The sequence below is a fragment of the Cannabis sativa genome, chromosome 3, assembly GCF_029168945.1.
Source record: "Cannabis sativa cultivar Pink pepper isolate KNU-18-1 chromosome 3, ASM2916894v1, whole genome shotgun sequence".
In the NCBI taxonomy this organism is placed as follows: domain Eukaryota; kingdom Viridiplantae; phylum Streptophyta; class Magnoliopsida; order Rosales; family Cannabaceae; genus Cannabis; species Cannabis sativa.
Window position 1 is genome coordinate 45,434,573 of NC_083603.1, and position 20,455 is coordinate 45,455,027.

General features: G+C 35.4%; 2 protein-coding genes and 2 non-coding genes across 4 annotated transcripts; 1 reads left to right on the forward strand and 3 right to left on the reverse strand.

Annotated features, from left to right (window-relative positions):
- Nucleotides 1-558: 558 nt before the first annotated feature.
- On the reverse strand, nt 559-651 carry LOC133036404 (small nucleolar RNA Z161/Z228). Its single transcript, XR_009687061.1, has one exon. It is a non-coding gene; the product is annotated as a small nucleolar RNA Z161/Z228 (small nucleolar RNA).
- Nucleotides 652-660: 9 nt separating this feature from the next.
- Nucleotides 661-3,470, reverse strand: LOC115714982 (glycine-rich RNA-binding protein GRP2A). The gene is given in 3 exon segments (XM_061112588.1): nt 661-1,193; nt 1,196-1,455; nt 3,401-3,470. Coding segments are annotated over 3 exon segments (450 nt in total). The 3' UTR covers nt 661-1,073.
- Nucleotides 725-820, reverse strand: LOC133036406 (small nucleolar RNA snoR31/Z110/Z27). The gene has a single exon (XR_009687063.1). It is a non-coding gene; the product is annotated as a small nucleolar RNA snoR31/Z110/Z27 (small nucleolar RNA).
- A 15,866-nt stretch (nt 3,471-19,336) lies between the features above and the next one.
- LOC115709022 (cytochrome P450 71AP13-like) lies at nt 19,337-20,135 on the forward strand. Its single transcript, XM_030637054.2, has one exon. It carries the CDS (start codon nt 19,337-19,339, stop codon nt 19,958-19,960), a length of 624 nt encoding a protein of 207 aa, XP_030492914.1. The 3' UTR covers nt 19,961-20,135.
- Nucleotides 20,136-20,455: the final 320 nt, after the last annotated feature.

Sequence of the window (20,455 nt, forward strand, 5' to 3'; positions counted from 1 at the left end):
ATACTTAATTATGCAACCATAAATCAAAGAACATATCATATATATTAATTTAATTAAACAACCATAAATAGAGAACATATCAAAGTATTTTTGTAAATAAGATTAATTTTAGATACAATAATTAAAAAACCTCATTACTAATTCTAATTTGTTTAAACTGTTATTAGTTTATTTTTTTATGCTCTGCAAAAAATAATTATATTCCAAATTTTTTTTTGTCTTATCCACTTACATTTTATTTTTATAATTTTGTAAAATACATTTAACATATATAATAGTATAATTTTTTTTTATAATATAGTAATAGCACAATTTCAAGAAAAAAAGATAAAAAAAAAAAATTACCTCCTTATTGTACTATTTTTATTTTATAGGTTTTTTGGCATTTATTTAATAGATATTTTTTTTTTTTGGCAAACTTTAGCCAAATAAAAATACACTTTTATGATTGCAAGGCTGCGTTTTACAGGGTAGTAGACTTTTTTTTTTTTTTAAGGAAAAGTCGTTAATATTTCAGGAAGAAGTAACGAGATAGAACATCTATTTTCACCAGAGCAAGCATCACAGACCAAATAGATCAAAAATAGAACTAACTAAACTGTTCTCAGATGACCGTCGTGAGAATTGACATCCATAATCATCATTTGATACATAAAAAAAATAGAAAAATATAGCTTCAATCAATTTGCAATAAAAAATAAATTAAAGCTAAAATTATCATAACATCAACATCAGAATGGATTTTTGTTCTCATCCACAGCTTTGGCAAACTGTGTAGGAAGGTGTCCTAAGATTATTCTAAATTTCATCACTTGATGGTGGTTTCAATACCATTGAAACGAAAAAAAATATCAAAAACAAATTCATCCATAACATAAATCAAGAGATTAAAATCCCAGATCTACATTGAAGATAAAAATTAATATAAAAGGCAAATACGATTAAATGATTCAGAAGCAAATCAAGTGACATCAATCGATACTAAAGTATCTCAGATCAAGTGTTGGACAATATTGAGCTATCAATCATTAACCAACCAAACAAAACCAAAACACATTACGAACCCATAAGATCTAACTTCTCCAGTTGCCTACAGCGGCGCCACCATCACTTCCTCTGCTGGAGTAACGGGAACCACCACCATCTCCATAGCCACCACCTTCACGTCGGCCTCCGTATCCACTACCACTCTCTCGCCTCCATATCCACCTCCCTCACGACGGCCACCACCGTATCCACCACCACCGCCCCCGCGGCTGTAGCCACCACCACCTCCGTAGCCTCCACCTCCGTAGCCTCCACCTCCACCTCCGCGGCTGTAACCACCATTCATGCCCTCGATGGCATCTCTCATCGCCTTTTCGTTAGAGAAAGCAACGAATCCCCTTGATCTTCCAGTCTCACGGTCGTTAATGATCTTCGATTCAAAGATTTTTAAAAATGATACTTTTAATTCTCACTTTTTTAATTGGATGTGAGATTTTTGTTTTTAAAAAAAAAAATTAAAATTTTAATAACGTACAAACATATACATTTTATACAATTTTAATTTTTAAAAGTCATATAAATCAATGGTTAAAAAGATGTATGCATAGCATAAGAACAAAACCATAGTTCCTACCATAGAATTTCTCTATATTTACATATAAAAAAAAACAATTATTTTTTGAAATAAATATGGGAAAGTGAAGGATGGAACCTACCACCACAATATTGACATATATTGTAATTTACCGTTTAAGGTATAATTTTTTTTAATGCAATTTATATGAATTAAATTTATATATTATATTTTTATATATATTAATTTAAAATTTTGGAGACTCCAAAATTGTAAAGCCTGAGACCTAGGCCTTAGTCGCTCCACCCTTTGGCCGACTCTCTAATTATAGAAGAATGAATTTTTCTCTAACTAAGAAAATCTCTTTTTCTATTTGTAGTACATATCCTGCAGTATTACTGTTTGGCATCACATGTTGAAGATACTATATACTCAAAAAGATAAATAGCAATGCTTAAACATTAATAGGATGCGCCCACTTCTGTTGGTTTTCATCTACATGGCTAGTGCTGAATTTGGCACTTTAGGTAGTAATGTTGTAGTATGTTGTTAATGCTATGTGTATAATTAAAACTTAAAAAAAAATGTGTTATTATCATTATTTTTAATTAAATAATTAATTTAATTAAAAAATTTAATCATATTTAGTTAAAAAATGTGTCTTAATAATATACTTTATATATATGATACATTTTCGTCTTTTTCTATTTAATTGCTCTCCCTTTCTGTAATTGCTCTCTCTCATTACATTTTCGTCCCTCTCTTTTTGGAATTGCTCTCTCTATCTCTCTCTCATTCTTTAATATTAGTTCTTGCATCTAATTTATGGAGCAGTTCTATCATCAAAATTTTCTTACGTGCAGTTATTGCAAGTCGAAGTTTTAAGCTATGAACGACACTATTGAATCATCAACATTATAAACATAAAAGAGAAACAAATGCAATCACATACAACTCTTGCAAGCTTCTTTTCAACAATGAAGAAGAAGTGACCCATCACAAATCATTTTTTAAAAATGAATGTGATGGGTTAAGGAAATGTGTAGAAAATCATCATCGTCTAGTAAATACAAGACAAAAGAGAAGAAATGATGTAAGATAAGAAATGAGGTTATTTATTTTCTGTTCTTATTCTTTGAAAATGATATATTCGTTTTAATAATAGTGTAATTTTGTTGTTTGTATCCCGGGGTTTATATTTTTAAATATAAAGAGAAAGTCTTAGTTTTGGAGGGCATGTATGCTTGTTGGTTTATCATTACAAAAACAATAATTCAAATCAAAAGTAAAATGGCTCTATATATAGCCTATAAAAATGCCAATATAAACTTAAAAAATGATGTGGGATTAAAATCCACTAAATTTTTCATTCAAACAAAAGAGTTGACAAAGTCAACTTTTTCCAACAATCCCCCACATGAATGAAAATTGACTCGAGAATAACCGACAAATGGATTAGACCTTGTAAAAGAGTTTAACATTTGAAACCTGTATAGGATAGGTAGGTCTTACCCTTTGAACCTTCCCTCGCGTGAGTATATTTACTTTACTAGCTGCTCAGTAGACGCGATGTCTTTGAACTGTTCTACCGTTCATGTAAACGATGATATACCACACACAAGAATCTCTCATGGCATACTTTAGTTCTCACTAATATGTTCGTTTTGGCCCTTAACATTTTCCTGATTTTGCAAGAGATATTCTAGGAATAATTAATCCTTAATCAATTCTTATAGAAGCGACCCATGTTCTCTCTTATATAGGTGATTACTTATTTAAGAGTAACTCGTATTACTCTGCTTGACGTACGCATAAGAATCATTAAAAGCATAGCTTAACCTTTCCTTACGAGTATCATTGTTTCATCATAGGAATGGACTTGAGGATAACCCCCACAGTGATCCACCATAGTCTTTACAGTTTTAGTTGTCCTTTTGAACATAGATCTTGGGATCTCCAGTCAACTAGGTTGGGTATCAACTGTATTGATTTATTCATTCATAGGCTTTAGCCCCATTCCCCTTGATTATTTTTCAACTAACTCTCTATTTAACCATTTGGTTAGTGGATCCACAATATTATCTTTTGACTTTACAATGTCAATAGAGATAATTCTAATGGAGAGTAGTTGTCTAATGGTATGATCAAACAAAATCAATACAATTCCTCAACATCATATAGCTTTAAACCAACTACAAACTCCCAAAAATATTCAGAGCTAAACTCAAAATTCAAACACAAAGCACAACCCTAAAATTTCCTAAAATCATGCTAGAAGCAATTCAAACCATCCTACTAACACAATCCTTCAACAAAACATCAACAATTACATAGTTCTCAAGCACATGCAATCAAAAGCCATGACTTCACCAAATCAGAATTCATTTTCTTTTTTTAAAAAAAAAGAAAAAATAGATTTAAGGGTTACCAAGATTCACAAGCTTTCAATTATGCTAATCCACACCAAGTTCCTTAGCTTCCTCAAGAACAAATTAATTTTATTTGAGAATTTTTGAAGAGAAAGTGAAGGAAAGAGGGGGGAGGGGGGCGAGCGGTCAAGGCTAAGGATAACTAGAAAATGAGTTTCAAATTTCTCAAAAATTGCATTTTGTTGAAAATGTCTTAGTTGGTCAAATGACCAAAATGTCTTTAGGGCCAATAAAACTACATATGCACACATCAAAGGCAAAATTATCATAAATCATACACACAATATTTTTCAAATTATTCCTTTATCAAATAAATGCCAAAATAAATCTCGAAAATTTATTTCGAGTCCCGAACCCAGTTTGGCCATAAATACTCGGCTGTGACTATACTGCGCTGACTTGTTAGAAAATACATGCAGATAGACAGAATAAACATACTATATAATAATATAGTCCATAAGCACGATATGTCATAAAAATTACAGTTTTACCCTTCTCAGGTCAAAATTACAAAAATACCCCTAGTAAACTAACGAGGTCTTAAAATACTATTTATTAGTATAGTTTCACATATTAAATTATATAATAATATAATATAATATAATCAAACTAGTTAGGGTTAATGCTAATCCAGTTTCTAAATCTTAAGGTATTACACAACCTTTTCTAGCTCATCCAACTTATACCCTTACTTTGTTTTGACTTAGATTGCTACCAGTGGCTACTCATTAAACTTTCAATTTCATGACAGGTCAGGTTCCTATAGGGAGAAGAAATACTGACATTGCAAAGTATGGAAGTGCTTCAGTAACCGTTTTGAGCATAATCTATTTTCTTGCTTTTGAGAGATATCTACCTTTTGCAACTTAAAATCCTTTTTTTGAGCTTATCTTTAATATACCACTCATTATGTATGTTTAGTATATAAGACATAGGAAAAATTTATTATCAGATTGTATAAAAAATTAAAATTATATCATATATAGATTGTATAAAAAATTAAAATTATATTTATGTATAAATATATAATTAAATGTAAATAAGTTATTTTGTATTATATAGTGTAATAAAATTATATAATGTATGAAAATTATAAATTTCCCAAATTATAATCAATGTCAGCTGACAATAATAATACAAAGAAGCACCCTACCCAAAAATTGCTTCTGTTGAACTAGATGAGCTTTAGATGAGCGAAATTATATGATTAATAAATTTACCCTCATGAACAAAGCTCGAATACATAATTATTTGAACAAAAAGATAGAATAAAAAAGAAGCTAGAGTTTTACTCAATTACAAAGTCACTAAAGTAAATAACACAAATAATAATTAAGGGTTATTATAACTTATATAGGCTATTAACATAAAAGAATAAGAAAAGACTAAAGCAACCCTAATTAATTTTTTAAGAATTACTACTTATAAAATGAAAAATCAATATATATAGGTACTAGTTACTAATAAACATTTTTTTTTTTTTGTAGAAATATAGTTTTTTTTTTTTTCTTGAAGATAGAAAAATATGGGGAAAAAACAAAAGCACAAATAAAAACTCCATATCTATCAAACTTATGGAGAAAAAAAAAGCATCTTTCATGTAATCCACTTATTATAAAAAATAATGCAGTTTAGACTTTAGAGAAAAAACGTAAAAGTTAAATACATTGATTACAAATCCCTTCCCACATATTAGTTTTATTTATGATAATAACAGCAAACAAATAGTGAAGATAAGATAAGATAACCAATATTTGAAAAAAAAAAAATGAAAGGTGATCCTAATCCTAGGCTTTTTGGATGTATCTTGATAGTTGGATGAATTTAAAAATCATGAAAATGAAAACTGTTTCTAAAACATTAAAGGTAAGTTGTACTGATCATCCTTTATCACAAACGGCTAAAATAGTTGCATAACTTGTCTTTTTGAAGCTGTGTTTGTTGGCCTTAAAGTCCTAAACAAAATTTGGATGCATATATCTCCCTAGCTATAGCTAACGTTAAAGTTTTAATGCAATTGGAAAATAACTAAAGAAAAGTTCGTGGCATATAATTTCCTATGTAGTTAAATATTTTTAAGTAGTTGTTTTGTAACAATAATTAAATCATCTCCAACTCTTTTTCTTTTTTATCATTTTGCAGCAGCCATCTGCTTTTGCTTTATGTATTTTTAACATACTAATTTCCAGTCATTTATATTTTCATTATCATTTCAATATTTGTAGTACTTACTTCTCCAATGTCGACTGTCCTTGAATATCTAAGAGAACCACCCTTCTTACAAATCTCATCAATCATCTTCCTTGCTATTCTTCTCAAATACTACTTCATCTTAAAGAAGAGACCAACTTTCATTAATCTCCCACCAAGCCCTCCAAAGCTTCCAATCATATAGGAAACCTTCATCAATTCGGAACCACAAGTAGTCCTCACATCTCTCTCCTAAACTTGTCACGAAAATACGGTCCAATATTCTACTTAAATCTCGGCCACATCCCTACTGTCATCATATCATCAGCCAAACTAGCCAAAGAAGCTTTCAAAACTCATGATCTCGCTTTCGCAAGCCGGCCTCGGAATGTAGCCGCCGAGTATCTCTTTTACAAGAGCACTGACATGGTGTTTTCGCCTTACGGTGCTTATTAAGGTACATTCGAAAAGTCTGCGTACTAGAGGTTTTTAGTGGCAAAAGGGTCTAATCTTTCAAGTTAGTTAGAGATGAGGAAGTGGCTCGTTTGGTTAGGCGGCTTTCGGGGCCTTACGTACCCTGCCACCGTTAACATGAGCAAGATGCTTGGATTGTATGCCAATGATGTTCTTTGCAGGGTTGCGTTTGGAAGGGACTTTTCTGAGAGAGGAGAGTATGAGAGGGAAGGATTTCAGGAAATGCTTGAAGAGTATCAAGAGTTGCTTGGAGGGCTTAGTGTTGGAGATTTCTTTCCTTCAATGGAGTTTGTTCTCACCTTCACGGGAATGAAATCGAGATTGATCCGTACTCATAAGAGTTTTGATAAACTTTTTGATCGGATTATATATAGCTGAACATCGTGACCCCAAGAGAGTCAAAGAAGATCATAGTAAAGATATTAAGTCTTATTGCTTTGATGTACCCAAGCGAAATGATGAAAAGTAAATTTTATAATAGTAACTACTGGAATATTGTGAGAAATTATTTATTATTATCTCGTATTCTTTGTAAAATAATTTGGGTTCTTCTCTAGATCTAATAATCATTAAATTAATTATATAGATACTTAATTTCCCTCATAAAAAGATATGACACTTCAAGTAGTACTAAGCACTGTTAGTATAGATGGTTAATTTTGTAATTTCAGTTAATTCTTCTAACTAATTTCTGTTATTTGTTTGTAACTGTTTCTTTTATTTTGGTTGTCTCTTGTGTATATAAACAGACCTTCAGTGAATAAAGAACTGTGTTCTGGGTTTACTCTCTCTCTTGCATACTCTGCTTTTTTCTGTTTCTTCTTTTCTTCATACTCTGAAGATCTCACATGGTATCAGTCGCCCTAGACTAACGTCGTTCATGGAGTCCACATCTTCCGATCCTGCTCCAGCTCCCAGAACCTCGACGGCTGCTGCCAATCCGAATCCACCCCAGCTGCACTCCAACTGGAACCCCTTCTCAAACTCTTTAACCTCTATTCTTACTGTTAAACTTGATAGAACTAACTTCCTTTCTTGGAAATCTCAAGTGATCCCCACTGTTATTGGACATGAACTGGACGAGATCTTGCTTGCTGGTACTCCACCTCTGCAGCGACTAGTCAATGGAGAACCAAATCCTGAATACATCCGATGGAAACGCAAGGATCATCTCTTGTTGTCTTGGCTGCGATCTTCCATGACCGAAGGAGTTCTTGCCTCCGTTGCAAGCTTTTCCTCCTCCCATTCGGTCTGGCGTGCTCTTGAACAAAAGTTCTCAAGTCAATCTAAAGCACGGTTGCTTCAACTCAAGAATCAGTTTTCTACAATTCGAAAAGGCAGCCAAACCATCTCCGATTATGTTGACAAGATCCAGTTTATTGCTGATTCTCTTGCTGTTGCAGGTTCTCAAATTGACGATCAAGATCTCATCCTCCAGTTGCTTAATGGTCTTGGACCTGAGTATGATCCAATCGTGTCCGGGATCACAGCAAGAAGTGATGTTCTTTCCTTTGAAGAAGTTCAAGCCTTGTTACTCTCCCATGAAAGTCGGCTAGAACATCACTCCTCTGTCACAGATCACACTATGAAACTTCAAGCCAATGTTGCCTTCACTGGTCCTAGGAACAACACTTATCGTCCTCCTCAAATGTCCAAACCTGGAGGCAGATGCAACTATCGTGGTCCTACTTCACAAAGCCGTCCTTTGTGTCAACTATGTCTTCGGTATGGTCATACCGCACCAGTATGCCATTATCGTTATGACAGAAACTGGGTTACCCCCAAACAAGGATCCAATAATTCATCTGCCACTAATATCAATAATCCTCCCCGTGCTTACATGGCTGAACATGAATTTGATTATGATCCTCAAGCCTTTGCCACTTCCTTCATTCCTGATTTTGGCGATGACTCAGGATGGTTTGTTGACACTGGCGCCACCAATCATGTCACAAATGGCCTTGAAAATCTTGACTCTGTTGTTGCCTATCCTGGTTCAGAAGGCCTAGCTGTTAGAGACGGTAAGAAGCTTCTTATCTCTAACATTGGTTTAGCTACCTTACCTACTAGTAAAAATACTCATCTAAATTTACAATATGTCCTTCATGTTCCTGCAATGACCAAGAATTTAGTTAGTGTTTCTCAACTCACTAATGATAATCTTGTGTTTCTTGAATTTCACAAAACATGTTGCTTCGTCAAGGACAAGCAAACCGGGACAGTGTTGCTCAAGAAGACTTAAAGATGGCTTATATGTGCTAGAAGAATGTTCAAACCCATCACACAAAGAAGGCTTAAAGACAAGTGTGTCCACTAGTTACAAACCTACTGCTATTAATTGTTCTACTTCTTTCCAATTTCCAAATGTAATGAATACTGATTCCTGTAATTCAATACATATCAATAAAGACAATTTTGCTCAACTATCTCTTTATCACCCCATTGCCTTGCAAACTAGTGTCAAAACTGATATTAACACTTGACACCATAGGCTAGGACACCCTTCATCTACCATATTACACAAAATCCTGTCTCATGTTTCCCACAGTGGCACCACCCAACAACTCCAATTTTGTCATGCCTGCCAACTTGGCAAAAGCCATAAACAACCATTCTCTAGCACAAATTCCAAAGCCTCACAACCCCTTGAGCTCATACACACAGATTTTTGGGGTCCTTCTCACATCAAATCCAAAGATGGGTACTTTTACTACATTCACTTCCTTGATGATTATAGCCGCTACACATGGATTTATCCTTTAACTCAAAAGTCTCAAGCTCTTGACATGTTTGTTAAGTTCAAGGCCATGGTAGAAAAACAATTTAATCTACCTATCAAGAAAGTTCAAGCCGATTGGGGAGGGGAGTATAGACCTTTCTCTACATTTCTTAGTGATCAAGGGATTCACTTTCAACATCCTTGTCCCAAAACAAGTGAACAAAATGGAAGAGCTGAGCGCAAACATCGTCATATCACAGAAATGGGACTCACTTTACTTGCTCATTCTGGCCTCGACTTCTCTTACTGGTGGCATGCTTTTCACACAGCTGTATTCCTAATAAATAGGTTACCTACTCCTGTTCTCAACTATTCAAATCCTACTGAAAGTCTTCTTGGTCAGGTACCAGATTACACAATACTAAAACCCTTTGGTTGTGCATGTTACCCTCACCTCAGACCGTACAACAGACACAAAATGGAATTTCGGACACAACAATGTGTCTTTCTTGGGTACTCATCATCTCACAAAGGTTATTTGTGTGAAAGTATGGAAGGAAGAATCTTTATTGCACGCCATGTAATTTTCAATGAGCAAGTGTTCCCTGCCACATCCCAAAATCAGCCAACAAAGGTACACTCATCTATTCCCTCTCTTGTCCCATCTGCCACATTTGTTACTACTGAAAATATATCTCAATACCCCACACAGTCCACTGTTATACAACCTATACCTATTATTCAAGGACATTATTCACGTGTTCCTGTGCACCCCACTCAACACCCTACTCCATTAAACAATGAAGGACATGTCACTATCCCACATACATCACCTATTGCCCATCCTATACCAGAAAACACGGTTCCAGCTGCCCCACCCACACTTAACCCCATACCACATCCTGACAACATTTTCCCACCATTATCCACCCATACCTCTCATCAACCTACCCCTGTTACACCTCATACGACTTGTCCTTCCACAACCAATACAATCCTACCCATACCACCAACTACCTCCACTCAACACCTTAACAATGACCATATCCTTCCACCAACTACCACCAGAACTCATAACATGGTCACAAGATCTCAAAGTGGGATATACAAACCAAAGTCTTATATTGCTACTAAACACCCATTGCCCGAATCTCTTCTCCCTTCTGAACCAAGATCACTCAAGGCTGCCTTAGCTGATCCAAAGTGGCACAATGCAATGGATACTGAGATGAGTGCACTTAAGAAAGCAAGAACATGGACACTTGTTCCATATGACTCTTCCATGAATGTTATTGGGTGTAAATGGGTACATAGAGTAAAGCTTAACAAAGATGGTTCTCTCAATAGATAAAAATCACGATTGGTGGCAAAAGGATATCTACAAGAAGCTGGGATTGAATTTGATGAAACCTACAGTCCAGTGGTTAAACCAACAACGGTTCGCACTGTTTTATCCTTGGCTGTTACTCATAATTGGAATGTGTCTCAGTTGGATGTCACAAATGCATTCCTCAATGGGCCTTTGAATGAAACAGTTTATATGCGCCAGCCCCCTGGCTTTGAAGATTCAACTCACCCAACTCATGTTTGTAAGTTACAAAAAGCTCTATATGGTCTCAAACAAGCCCCAAGGGCTTGGAATGATCGGCTGAGACAAACATTGGTGTCCTGGGGTTTTCAAGGCTCTCGTGCAGACAGTTCATTGTTCATATATGGCACAGGTTCAATTCTTGTCATTCTCCTTGTGTATGTAGATGACATACTCATCACTGGACCAAATTCAGCCTTGGTTTCGAAACTTGTTTCAGATTTGAACAAGTCCTTTTCTCTTAAAGATTTGGGACAGGTGCATTATTTCTTGGGAGTAGAAATTTATAGAGACAATACTGGAATGTACTTGTCTCAAACTAAATATGTAACTGACCTTCTTGTGAAGTTACATATGGAAGGTGCAAAATCTTGTCCGAATCCCACAAGCTCCAGTGTAAAATTGTCTTTAACTAATGGCGAACCGTTTTCAGACATCACTCTATACAGAAGCACACTTGGTGCTCTTCAATATTTGTCACTTACTTGTCCTGATGTGGCATTTATCATAAACAAACTGAGCCAATTTCTTCATGCACCGACTACAGTACACTGGGAAGCTTGTAAAAAGTTACTACGATACTTAAAAGGGACTGTCAAACATGGCCTATGGTTGCGGCCATCCTCTTCCACATCTCTTCAAGCCTACTCTGATGCTGATTGGGCCAGCTGTATTGATGATCGCAGGTCCACTGGTGGTTACTTGGTATTCCTTGGAGACAATCTCATCAGCTGGTCAGCAAAGAAGCAACACGTTGTTGCTCGTTCCAGCACGGAAAGTGAGTTCACAGCTTTGGCTAATGCAGCTGCTGAACTCAAATGGATTCGGTCGCTGCTGCAAGAACTTCAAGTTTCTATGGTGCATACTCCAGTCATTTGGGTAGATAACCAAAGCGCTTCCACTCTCGCTGCCAACCCAGTCTTTCACGCGAGGTCTAAACACATTGAAATCGACCTCCATTTCGTTAGAGAACAGATTTTAGACAACAAAGTTTCTGTTAGATATGTTCCATCTTTAGATCAGGCTGCCGATATTTTGACAAAGGCCTTGTCTACTGAACGATTTTTGTATCTAAAAACCAAACTTCAAATGGTGTCCACACCATTTAGTTTGAGGGGGGATGTTAGTATAGATGGTTAATTCTGTAATTTCAGTTAGTTCTTCTAACTAATTTCTGTTATTTGTTTGTAACTGTTTCTTTCATTTTAGTTGTCTCTTGTGTATATAAACAGACCTTCAGTGAATAAAGAACTGTGTTCTGGGTTTACTCTCTCTCCTGCATACTCTGCATTTTTCTGTTTCTTCTTTTCTTCATACTCTGAAGATCTCACAAGCACCAATGCCTTTAAAGATTTGTCTTTGATGGAAATTATTTGTTCTAACCAACACACTTTAAGAAGCAAAATTAATATTATATGTAAATTGATATTTTTCTAAAATTATTATTTTATGTATCCACAAAATAATAGTGTCAGTTTTATAACTAATACAACTTGCACACTTTGTTTCAGGCCCAAAAACAAGGAGCCCAACAACCAATCAAGTCAATATTCTCTTGCCAATTTCTATCAATGCAACAAGAGTCACAAAGACTCTTTATTTCAGCCCAGCAAGAATAAAGATCAGCCCAAGAGAAAGCAACCCAATTCCATATTCTCTCTCCAATCAAAGGTTAACCTTTTTCACACTTTGTTTATTTAATTACTTCGGTCAGAGTGAAGAGTCAAACAAGACTCTCCATTTCACTCAATAATTTGGCCCAACAAGAGAAGCAGCCCACCTAGATAAAACCCTAAGAAACTCAATATAAAAGATATCTTTTCTAACCCTAGTATTCACTACCTACGGCAGCCACAATATTCCTTCACCAAAAAAAATTCAAACCTTTTCAAATATATTCTCTCTTTCTCTCAAACGGCAGCAGCTAGGGTTCTAGGGTTCTAAATGTTTTTCTTTTCTCTTCTTCTTCTTTTCTTTACAGCAACAACTAGGGTTTTATGGTGTTCTAATTTCTTCAAGCTTCTTCTTATCTCTACTAATGGCAGCCACAAAATGGTAAAGCTTTCTATCTCTTCTTTTTGTTACAGCAACTAAGATTCTATGGGTTCTAATATTTTTTCCTTTTTTTTTTCTTGCTACGGGTTCTAAGGTTAGGGTTCTTCAAAAATATTTCTTTTCTTCTTTGCAGCCTCTACCCGAACCAAGAATAACCCAAACAACCCACAAAGCTTCTACCCGAAACTATGCCTAGAACACTCACTCACTCAAAAACCGAACCCAGAAAAACTTAAGCTTCTACCCGAAAATACAAACCCCAAAAACACTACACACTCACGACCAAAACCCAAACCGAAAAACACACCCCGAAATATAGCAAGAACACTCAATACACACACAAATACAAATACCAGAAAATAATAAGAGTGAGATGAGAGAATGCAAACAGTGATTAAAGTAGATGACACCAAAACTTTGATCTCGGAGTTCGCCCAAAACAACCGGCTACTTCTCCGTCAAGCCCTCAAAGCTTGAATCCATTCATCTAAAAAATAGGTTACAATCATTGATTTACAACCTTATATTTCTCTCTGTTTTTCTCACTTTTGATACTAACAAAACTCTCTTTTCTTTTACATGAACATCTCTAGGAGGAGCTCACATGGAGATGACAACTTTCAGCCAAAAGGCTGACTTTTTCTCTGTTGTTATTTTCTGTTGTTGTTCTCTCTGGCTGTCCCTCTCTATTTTTGCTCTGTATATTATTGCTTGTATCTCTTGTTTTTGTATATGAGAAAAATACCTCCTTTTATACTAATCTGTGATTCTGATCTAGGGCAGAGCCCTAGAGTAATATTTGTAACTGATTTTGTAACTGCTTCAGTTGTAACTGTCTTTGTAACTGTCTTTATATTCTTTAGTCTTGATCTTTGCTGTATCTGATAAAAGGGTATATTTGTCAAACCCTGTGAGTGGTATTAATTCAACTTAAGGGTAAATAAGTGAATCTGTAACAACAAATTCCACCCAGATTCTTTTATTTACCCAAGGATAGTTGATGATGCTATGAGGGCTTGAATGACCCCAAGGGTCAGTACCATTTGTTTATCCCTAGCAAGTTCAGTTTGAGCTTAGCTAGGATAAACACATTGTTCTTCATGCTTGTGACAGCTCCTTGTGTCACCTTGTTTTTCTCCCTTGCATAGATCAAGTCACAAAGCCCTTCCATTTGGTTTTGTGACTTTCTAAACGCAAGTATAACACATGTTGTCTTCTTTAAGTATCTTAAAATCCATATGATAATCAACTTATGTATCTTCCCAGTCAATACCATATACTTGCTAACAGCAACTATAGTATATGTTGTATCTGGTATGGTACTCAACATGTAATACATCTTTGAACCGATCTCATTAGAGTTGAGGATCTTACTCATATCCTCCAACTCTTTATTTGTCTTACTGCATTTTTCTTTATGTCTAAAGGGCCACATATGTTTCACAACACTCTTTCCCTTGGGTTCTGGAACACAAACCCAAGTCTTCTCTTTACTTAAAGAGTCTGTCTCTTCATCCATAGCACAGTTCCACTTCTTAGCATTTTTGCTCTTCATAGGTTCACCACAACTTTCTGGTTTGTTCTTCTGTCCTTGCAAAGCACTTAACAGTGCATAGGAAATGTCTTCATTCCAAATGTTGAAGCTATACTTAGGATTCTATCTAGGTGCTCTTTTAACTTTGTCTCTAGTGAACTGGTAGTCTTCCAACTCCTCTGCTTGACTTTCCCTTAGGTTTCCTTGTTCCACATGAACGATGTTCTCTCCCTGTTCCACCTGAACAGTATTTTCTCCATGTTCCACTTGAATAGTGTTTTCTCCCTGTTCCACCTGAACAGTGTCTTCTCCCTATTCCACCTGAACAATATCTTCTCCCTGTTCCACATGAATAGTGTCTTCTCCTTGTTCCACCTGAACAGTGTTTTCTCCCTGTTCCACCTGAACAGTGTCTTCTCCCTGTTCCACCTGAACAGTATCTTCTCCCTGTTCCACCTGAACAGTGTTCTCTCCTTGTTCATCACTTGGAGTAGTAGGTCTTAGATCAACGTTGATTGAGTTATCTGCACGGTTAGTACTAGGGCAAGAACCTAAAACATTTGGGTTAGTAGCAATGCATGGAAAAATATTTTCATTAAATATTGCATCTCTACTATTAATAGTTTTAAAACCTTTTTCTCTTACCCAAAGTCTATACCCTTTTGTTCCTTCTGAATATCCCAAAAATACACACTTTAGAACTCTAGGCTCTAACTTTCCATCTCCTTGGTGTGCATATGCTGCACACCCAAAAACTTTTAAGTGGGATAAATCTGGTGGTTTGCCGGACCATCTCTCTTCAGGGGTCTTTAACTCCACAGCACTTGATGGACTTTGGTTTATCAAATAAGCTGCTGTGAGTACTACTTCTCCCCGAAATCCCGTAGCTAACCCTGCTTGGAATAGGATGCACTTGGCTTTATTTAAAATAGTCTTGTTCATCCTCTCAGCTACTCCGGTTTGTTGTGGGTTTAATCTTACAGTCCTATGCCTTTGAATGTCATTATTCCTGCAATACATGTTAAACAAATTGTTGCAGAATTCTAGACCGTTATCGGCCCTAAGAGTCTTAACTCTTTTGTTAGTCAACTTTTCTATTGAAATTTTCCATCCTTGAAATTTATCAAAGGCATCATTTTTATGTTTCAAAAGAAAAACCCATACTTTCCTAGAGTAGTCATCCACAATGGATAGAAAATAACTACTCCCCCCAAGAGTAGCTGTATTTTCTGGACCCCATAAATCAGCATGTATATATTCTAAAATTTCTTTAGAATTATGTGTCCCAATTTTAAATTTAAGCCTATGATGCTTACCCAATATGCAATGCTCACAAAAATCAACTTTACTTACTTTATCTTTGCACAAAAGATTTTGTTCACTCATGATTTGCAAACCTTTCTCACTCATGTGCCCAAGCCTTCTATGCCATAAGATTGCCTTAGAATCTTCAAGAGTTTCCTTTGTGTTGTGACAATGTGAAACTGGTTCTCCCTTTAGGTAGTATAGACCTCCTTCCTTGTAGCCTTTCATTATGGTCATTGAACCTTTGCTTAGTTTCATTGTACATGTTTCAATCTTACTCACAACACCAATGTCATCTAGCATACTTATAGAAATTAAATTTCTTGCTAAGTTAGGCACAAATCTTACCCCTGTAAGAGTTCTTACAATACCATCATACATTTTAAAGCTCACATTACCTGAGCCTTCAATTTGGCATGTTTGGTTGTTGCCTAAGATGACTTTTCCTCCTTTAGATTCCCTGAAATCAAAAAGTAAAGATCTATTATTAGTCATGTGAAAAGTACATCCTGAATCTAAAATCCATTCATCTTTGAATTTAGATGCAGCAATGTAAACTTCTCCACTTTCATAGACATCAGTTAGATTGGCTTCATGCTTATATCCCTTTTCCTTTGAGAAATGATTTTCTCCCTGATTTGAGTCACCATTGCTACCATCTGTTCTTCCTTTGTTACTTCTCTTCCAAAAATAACAGTCCCTTCTAATATGCCCCGGTTTACCACAGTGATAGCAGCCTTTAGGATCTTTCTGTCCTCTTGATGGAGACTTCCCATTTCCATATCTTCCACCCTTGGAAGAATCTTTACTGTTACTCCTTCCCCTATTGTTCCAAGGCTTCTTCTCATGAGGCCTTCCTCTACTCAAGTTCAGCTCACCATTAGAGCTCCCCAACTTGTCATTCTTCATCTCTAAGTCCATAGACTTTAGTGCAGAGATGACTTCATCTAGGGTAATCGAAGTTCTTCCATACTTTATTGCTATCTTTACATCCTTTTAGGATTCCGGTAATGAGTTGAGAATGATGATTGCCTGGTTTTCATCACTCAAAGCTTCTCCTTCTCCCGAGTTAGCCAACTCTATATGCATCTTCAGAAATTCATCTAAGTTCTCTTCAAGACTTTTAGATCTATTCATCTTGTAGCCAAAGATCCTTTCTTTGAGAAAGATCTTGTTTGTTAGTGACTTTTGTTGGAATTGCACTTCCAACTTCCTCCATATCTTTGCTGGAGTTTCTTCCTTATCAACCAACCTAATGATTGCATCACTTAGGTTGAATATGATAATCCCAGTAGCTGTTTCAAAATACTCTTCTTGCTGTATCTTAGTTGTTCCTTCAGGCCATTCAATGGGTTCTTCAAGGACCCTCAACAGCTTCTGTTGTGCCAGTAGAGATCTTATTTTCCTTCTCCATATTCTGTAGTCACCTGATCCATCAAACTTATCAACATCAACTTTAAAATTACTCATATTGTATTTGTTAAAAATCAAATTAGATAAAGGTTTAGAATGTTCTCCAAATCTCCAATATCTAATTCCTCCTCTTGATGTCCATCCTTGTGTCCTTGATTTTCAATGTCTTTCAAACTTGCTTCTTGATTGTATTATTTTGAATCTCTTTGCGGAAATAATTTGGCTCTGATACCACTGTTGGAAATTATTTGTTCTAACCAACACACTTTAAGAAGCAAAATTAATATTATATGCAAATTGGTATTTTTCTAAAATTATTATTTTATGTATCCACAAAATAATAGTGTCAATTTTATAACTAATACAATTTGCACACTTTGTTTCAGGCCCAAAAACAAGGAGCCCAACAACCAATCAAGTCAATATTCTCTTGCCAATTTCTATCAATGCAACAAGAGTCACAAAGACTCTTTATTTCGGCCCAGCAAGAATAAAGATCAGCCCAAGAGAAAGCAACCCAATTCCATATTCTCTCCAATCAAAGGTTAACCTTTTTTCACACTTTGTTTATTTAATTACTTCGGTCAGAGTGAAGAGTCAAACAAGACTCTCCATTTCACTCAATAATTTGGCCCAACAAGAGAAGTAGCCCACCTAGATAAAACCCTAAGAAACTCAATATAAAAGATATCTTTTCTAACCCTATTATTCACTACCTACGGCAGCCACAATATTCCTTCACCAAAAAAAATTCAAACCTTTTCAAATATATTCTCTCTTTCTCTCAAACGGCAGCAGCTAGGGTTTTAGGGTTCTAAATGTTTTTCTTTTCTCTTCTTCTTCTTTTCTTTACAGCAACAACTAGAGTTTTATGGGGTTCTAATTTCTTCAAGCTTCTTCTTATCTCTACTAATGGCAGCCACGAAATGGTAAAGATTTCTATCTCTTCTTTTTCTTACAGCAACTAAGATTCTATGGGTTCTAATATTTTTTTCCTTTTTTTTTTCTTGCTACAGGTTCTAAGGTTAGGGTTCTTCAAAAATATTTCTTTTCTTCTTTGTAGCCTCTACCCGAACCAAGAACAACCCAAACAACTAACAAAGCTTCTACCCGAAACTATGCCTAGAACACTCACTCACTCAAAAACCGAACCCAGAAAAACTTAAGCTTCTACCCGAAAATACAAACCCCAAAAACACTACACACTCACGGCCAAAACCCAAACCGAAAAACACAACCCGAAATATAGCAAGAACACTCAATACACACACAAATACAAATACCAGAAAATAATAAGAGTGAGATGAGAGAATGCAAACAGTGATTAAAGTAGATGACACCAAAACTTTGATCTCGGAGTTCGCCCAAAACAACCGGCTACTTCTCCGTCAAGCCCTCAAAGCTTGAATCCATTCATCTCAAAAATAGGTTACAATCTTTGATTTACAACTTTATATTTCTCTCTGTTTTTCTCACTTTTGATACTAACAAAACTCTCTTTTCTTTTACATGAACATCTCTAGGAGGAGCTCACATGGAGATGACAACTCTCAGCCAAAAGGCTGACTTTTTCTCTGTTGTTATTTTGTGTTGTTGTTCTCTCTGGCTGTGGCTCTCTATTTTTGCTCTGTATATTATTGCTTGCATCTCTTGTTTTTGTATCTGAGAAAAATACCTCCTTTTATACTAATCTGTGATTCTGATCTAGGGCAGAGCCCTAGAGTAATATTTGTAACTGATTTTGTAACTGCTTTAGTTGTAACTGTCTTTGTAACTGTCTTTATGTTCTTTAGTCTTGATCTTTGTTGTATCTGATGTAAGGGTATATTTGTCAAACCCTGTGAGTGATATTAATTCAACTTAAGGGTAAATAAGTGCATCTGTAACAACAGTCTTGTTATTTATACTCATGACTTGTTATCCTTTATTTATATATAATATTAAAAATATATTTATACATTTTTGTTTTGTGTAAGAAGATCTTTATGTATATTTTTTTTAATTAAGCATGATTGCGTATGTCTTAAAAAGATATTATACCAAGTAATGCATGTAATTAATATTGTAAATGCATATGCAGGACATGTTTGCCGCAGGAACTGATACAACCTTCATAGTCCTTGACTGGGCAATGATAGAGTTGATCACTAACCCCAAAGCATTAGAAGAAGCACAAGCTGAACTTCAAAGTGTTTTGGGAGAAAGAAAAGTGGTTTTAGAGAGTGATTTGCCTCAATTGAACTATATGAGAGCAGTCATTAAAGAGACTTTTAGACTACACCCTCCTGCACCAGTGTTAGTCCCTAGAGAATCTCTAGAGCATGTCACCATAGAGGGATATGATATTCCAGCCAAGACAAGGATCATTGTCAATGCTTGGGCAATTGGAAGAGACCCAGAAACTTGGGAAGATCCAGAAATATTTAAACCAGAAAGATTTTTGAATAGCAGCATTGATTTCAAAGGCCAAGATTATGAGCTCATACCTTTTGGAGCTGGGAGAAGAGTATGCCCTGCTATTACATTTGGGATTGCTTCTATTGAGATTGCTCTTGCTCAGCTTCTCCATAGTTTTCATTGGGAACTTCCTCCTGGTGTTACTCCTAAAGATTTAGATATGACTGAAGTTTTTGGTATCACAATGCATAGGAAAGTTGGCTTGGAAGTCCTTGCCAAGCCTCGTTTTTCTTGAAAATTGCTTATGGTAACAATAAAGGATTTTCTATATGGTTGGGTGAACTGTATTATTATAGATGGGTTATATTTTCTTAACTTGTTCTGAAGTGAGATCACTCGTAGCACTCAATAAAGTTAAGATTCATATTATTATTTATTATTAATATGAAATCAAGAATTTATGTTGTTTATTAGTTTTTTCTACCGAAAACATATATTTGTAACCCCCGAGTGTAACCCGAACATGTGTCCTATACTTAGAAAGGGCCCTGTGTAGTGCTAAAATGGGCTGAGATGCAAAATAACTCTAATTTAGAAAGGCTAATTAGGATTGTTACCCCTTGAACTTTAACATGTACCAAATCATGTCCCCTGAACTTTTAAGGTTGTTGAAAATGCCCCCTGAACTATAGACATTGTTGGATTTAAGGACTTTTGTCTAATTTCATTCAATTTTACTATTTCAGTGATTGCTTATGTACTAAATCATGTTTCCCGGATTTTGATATCT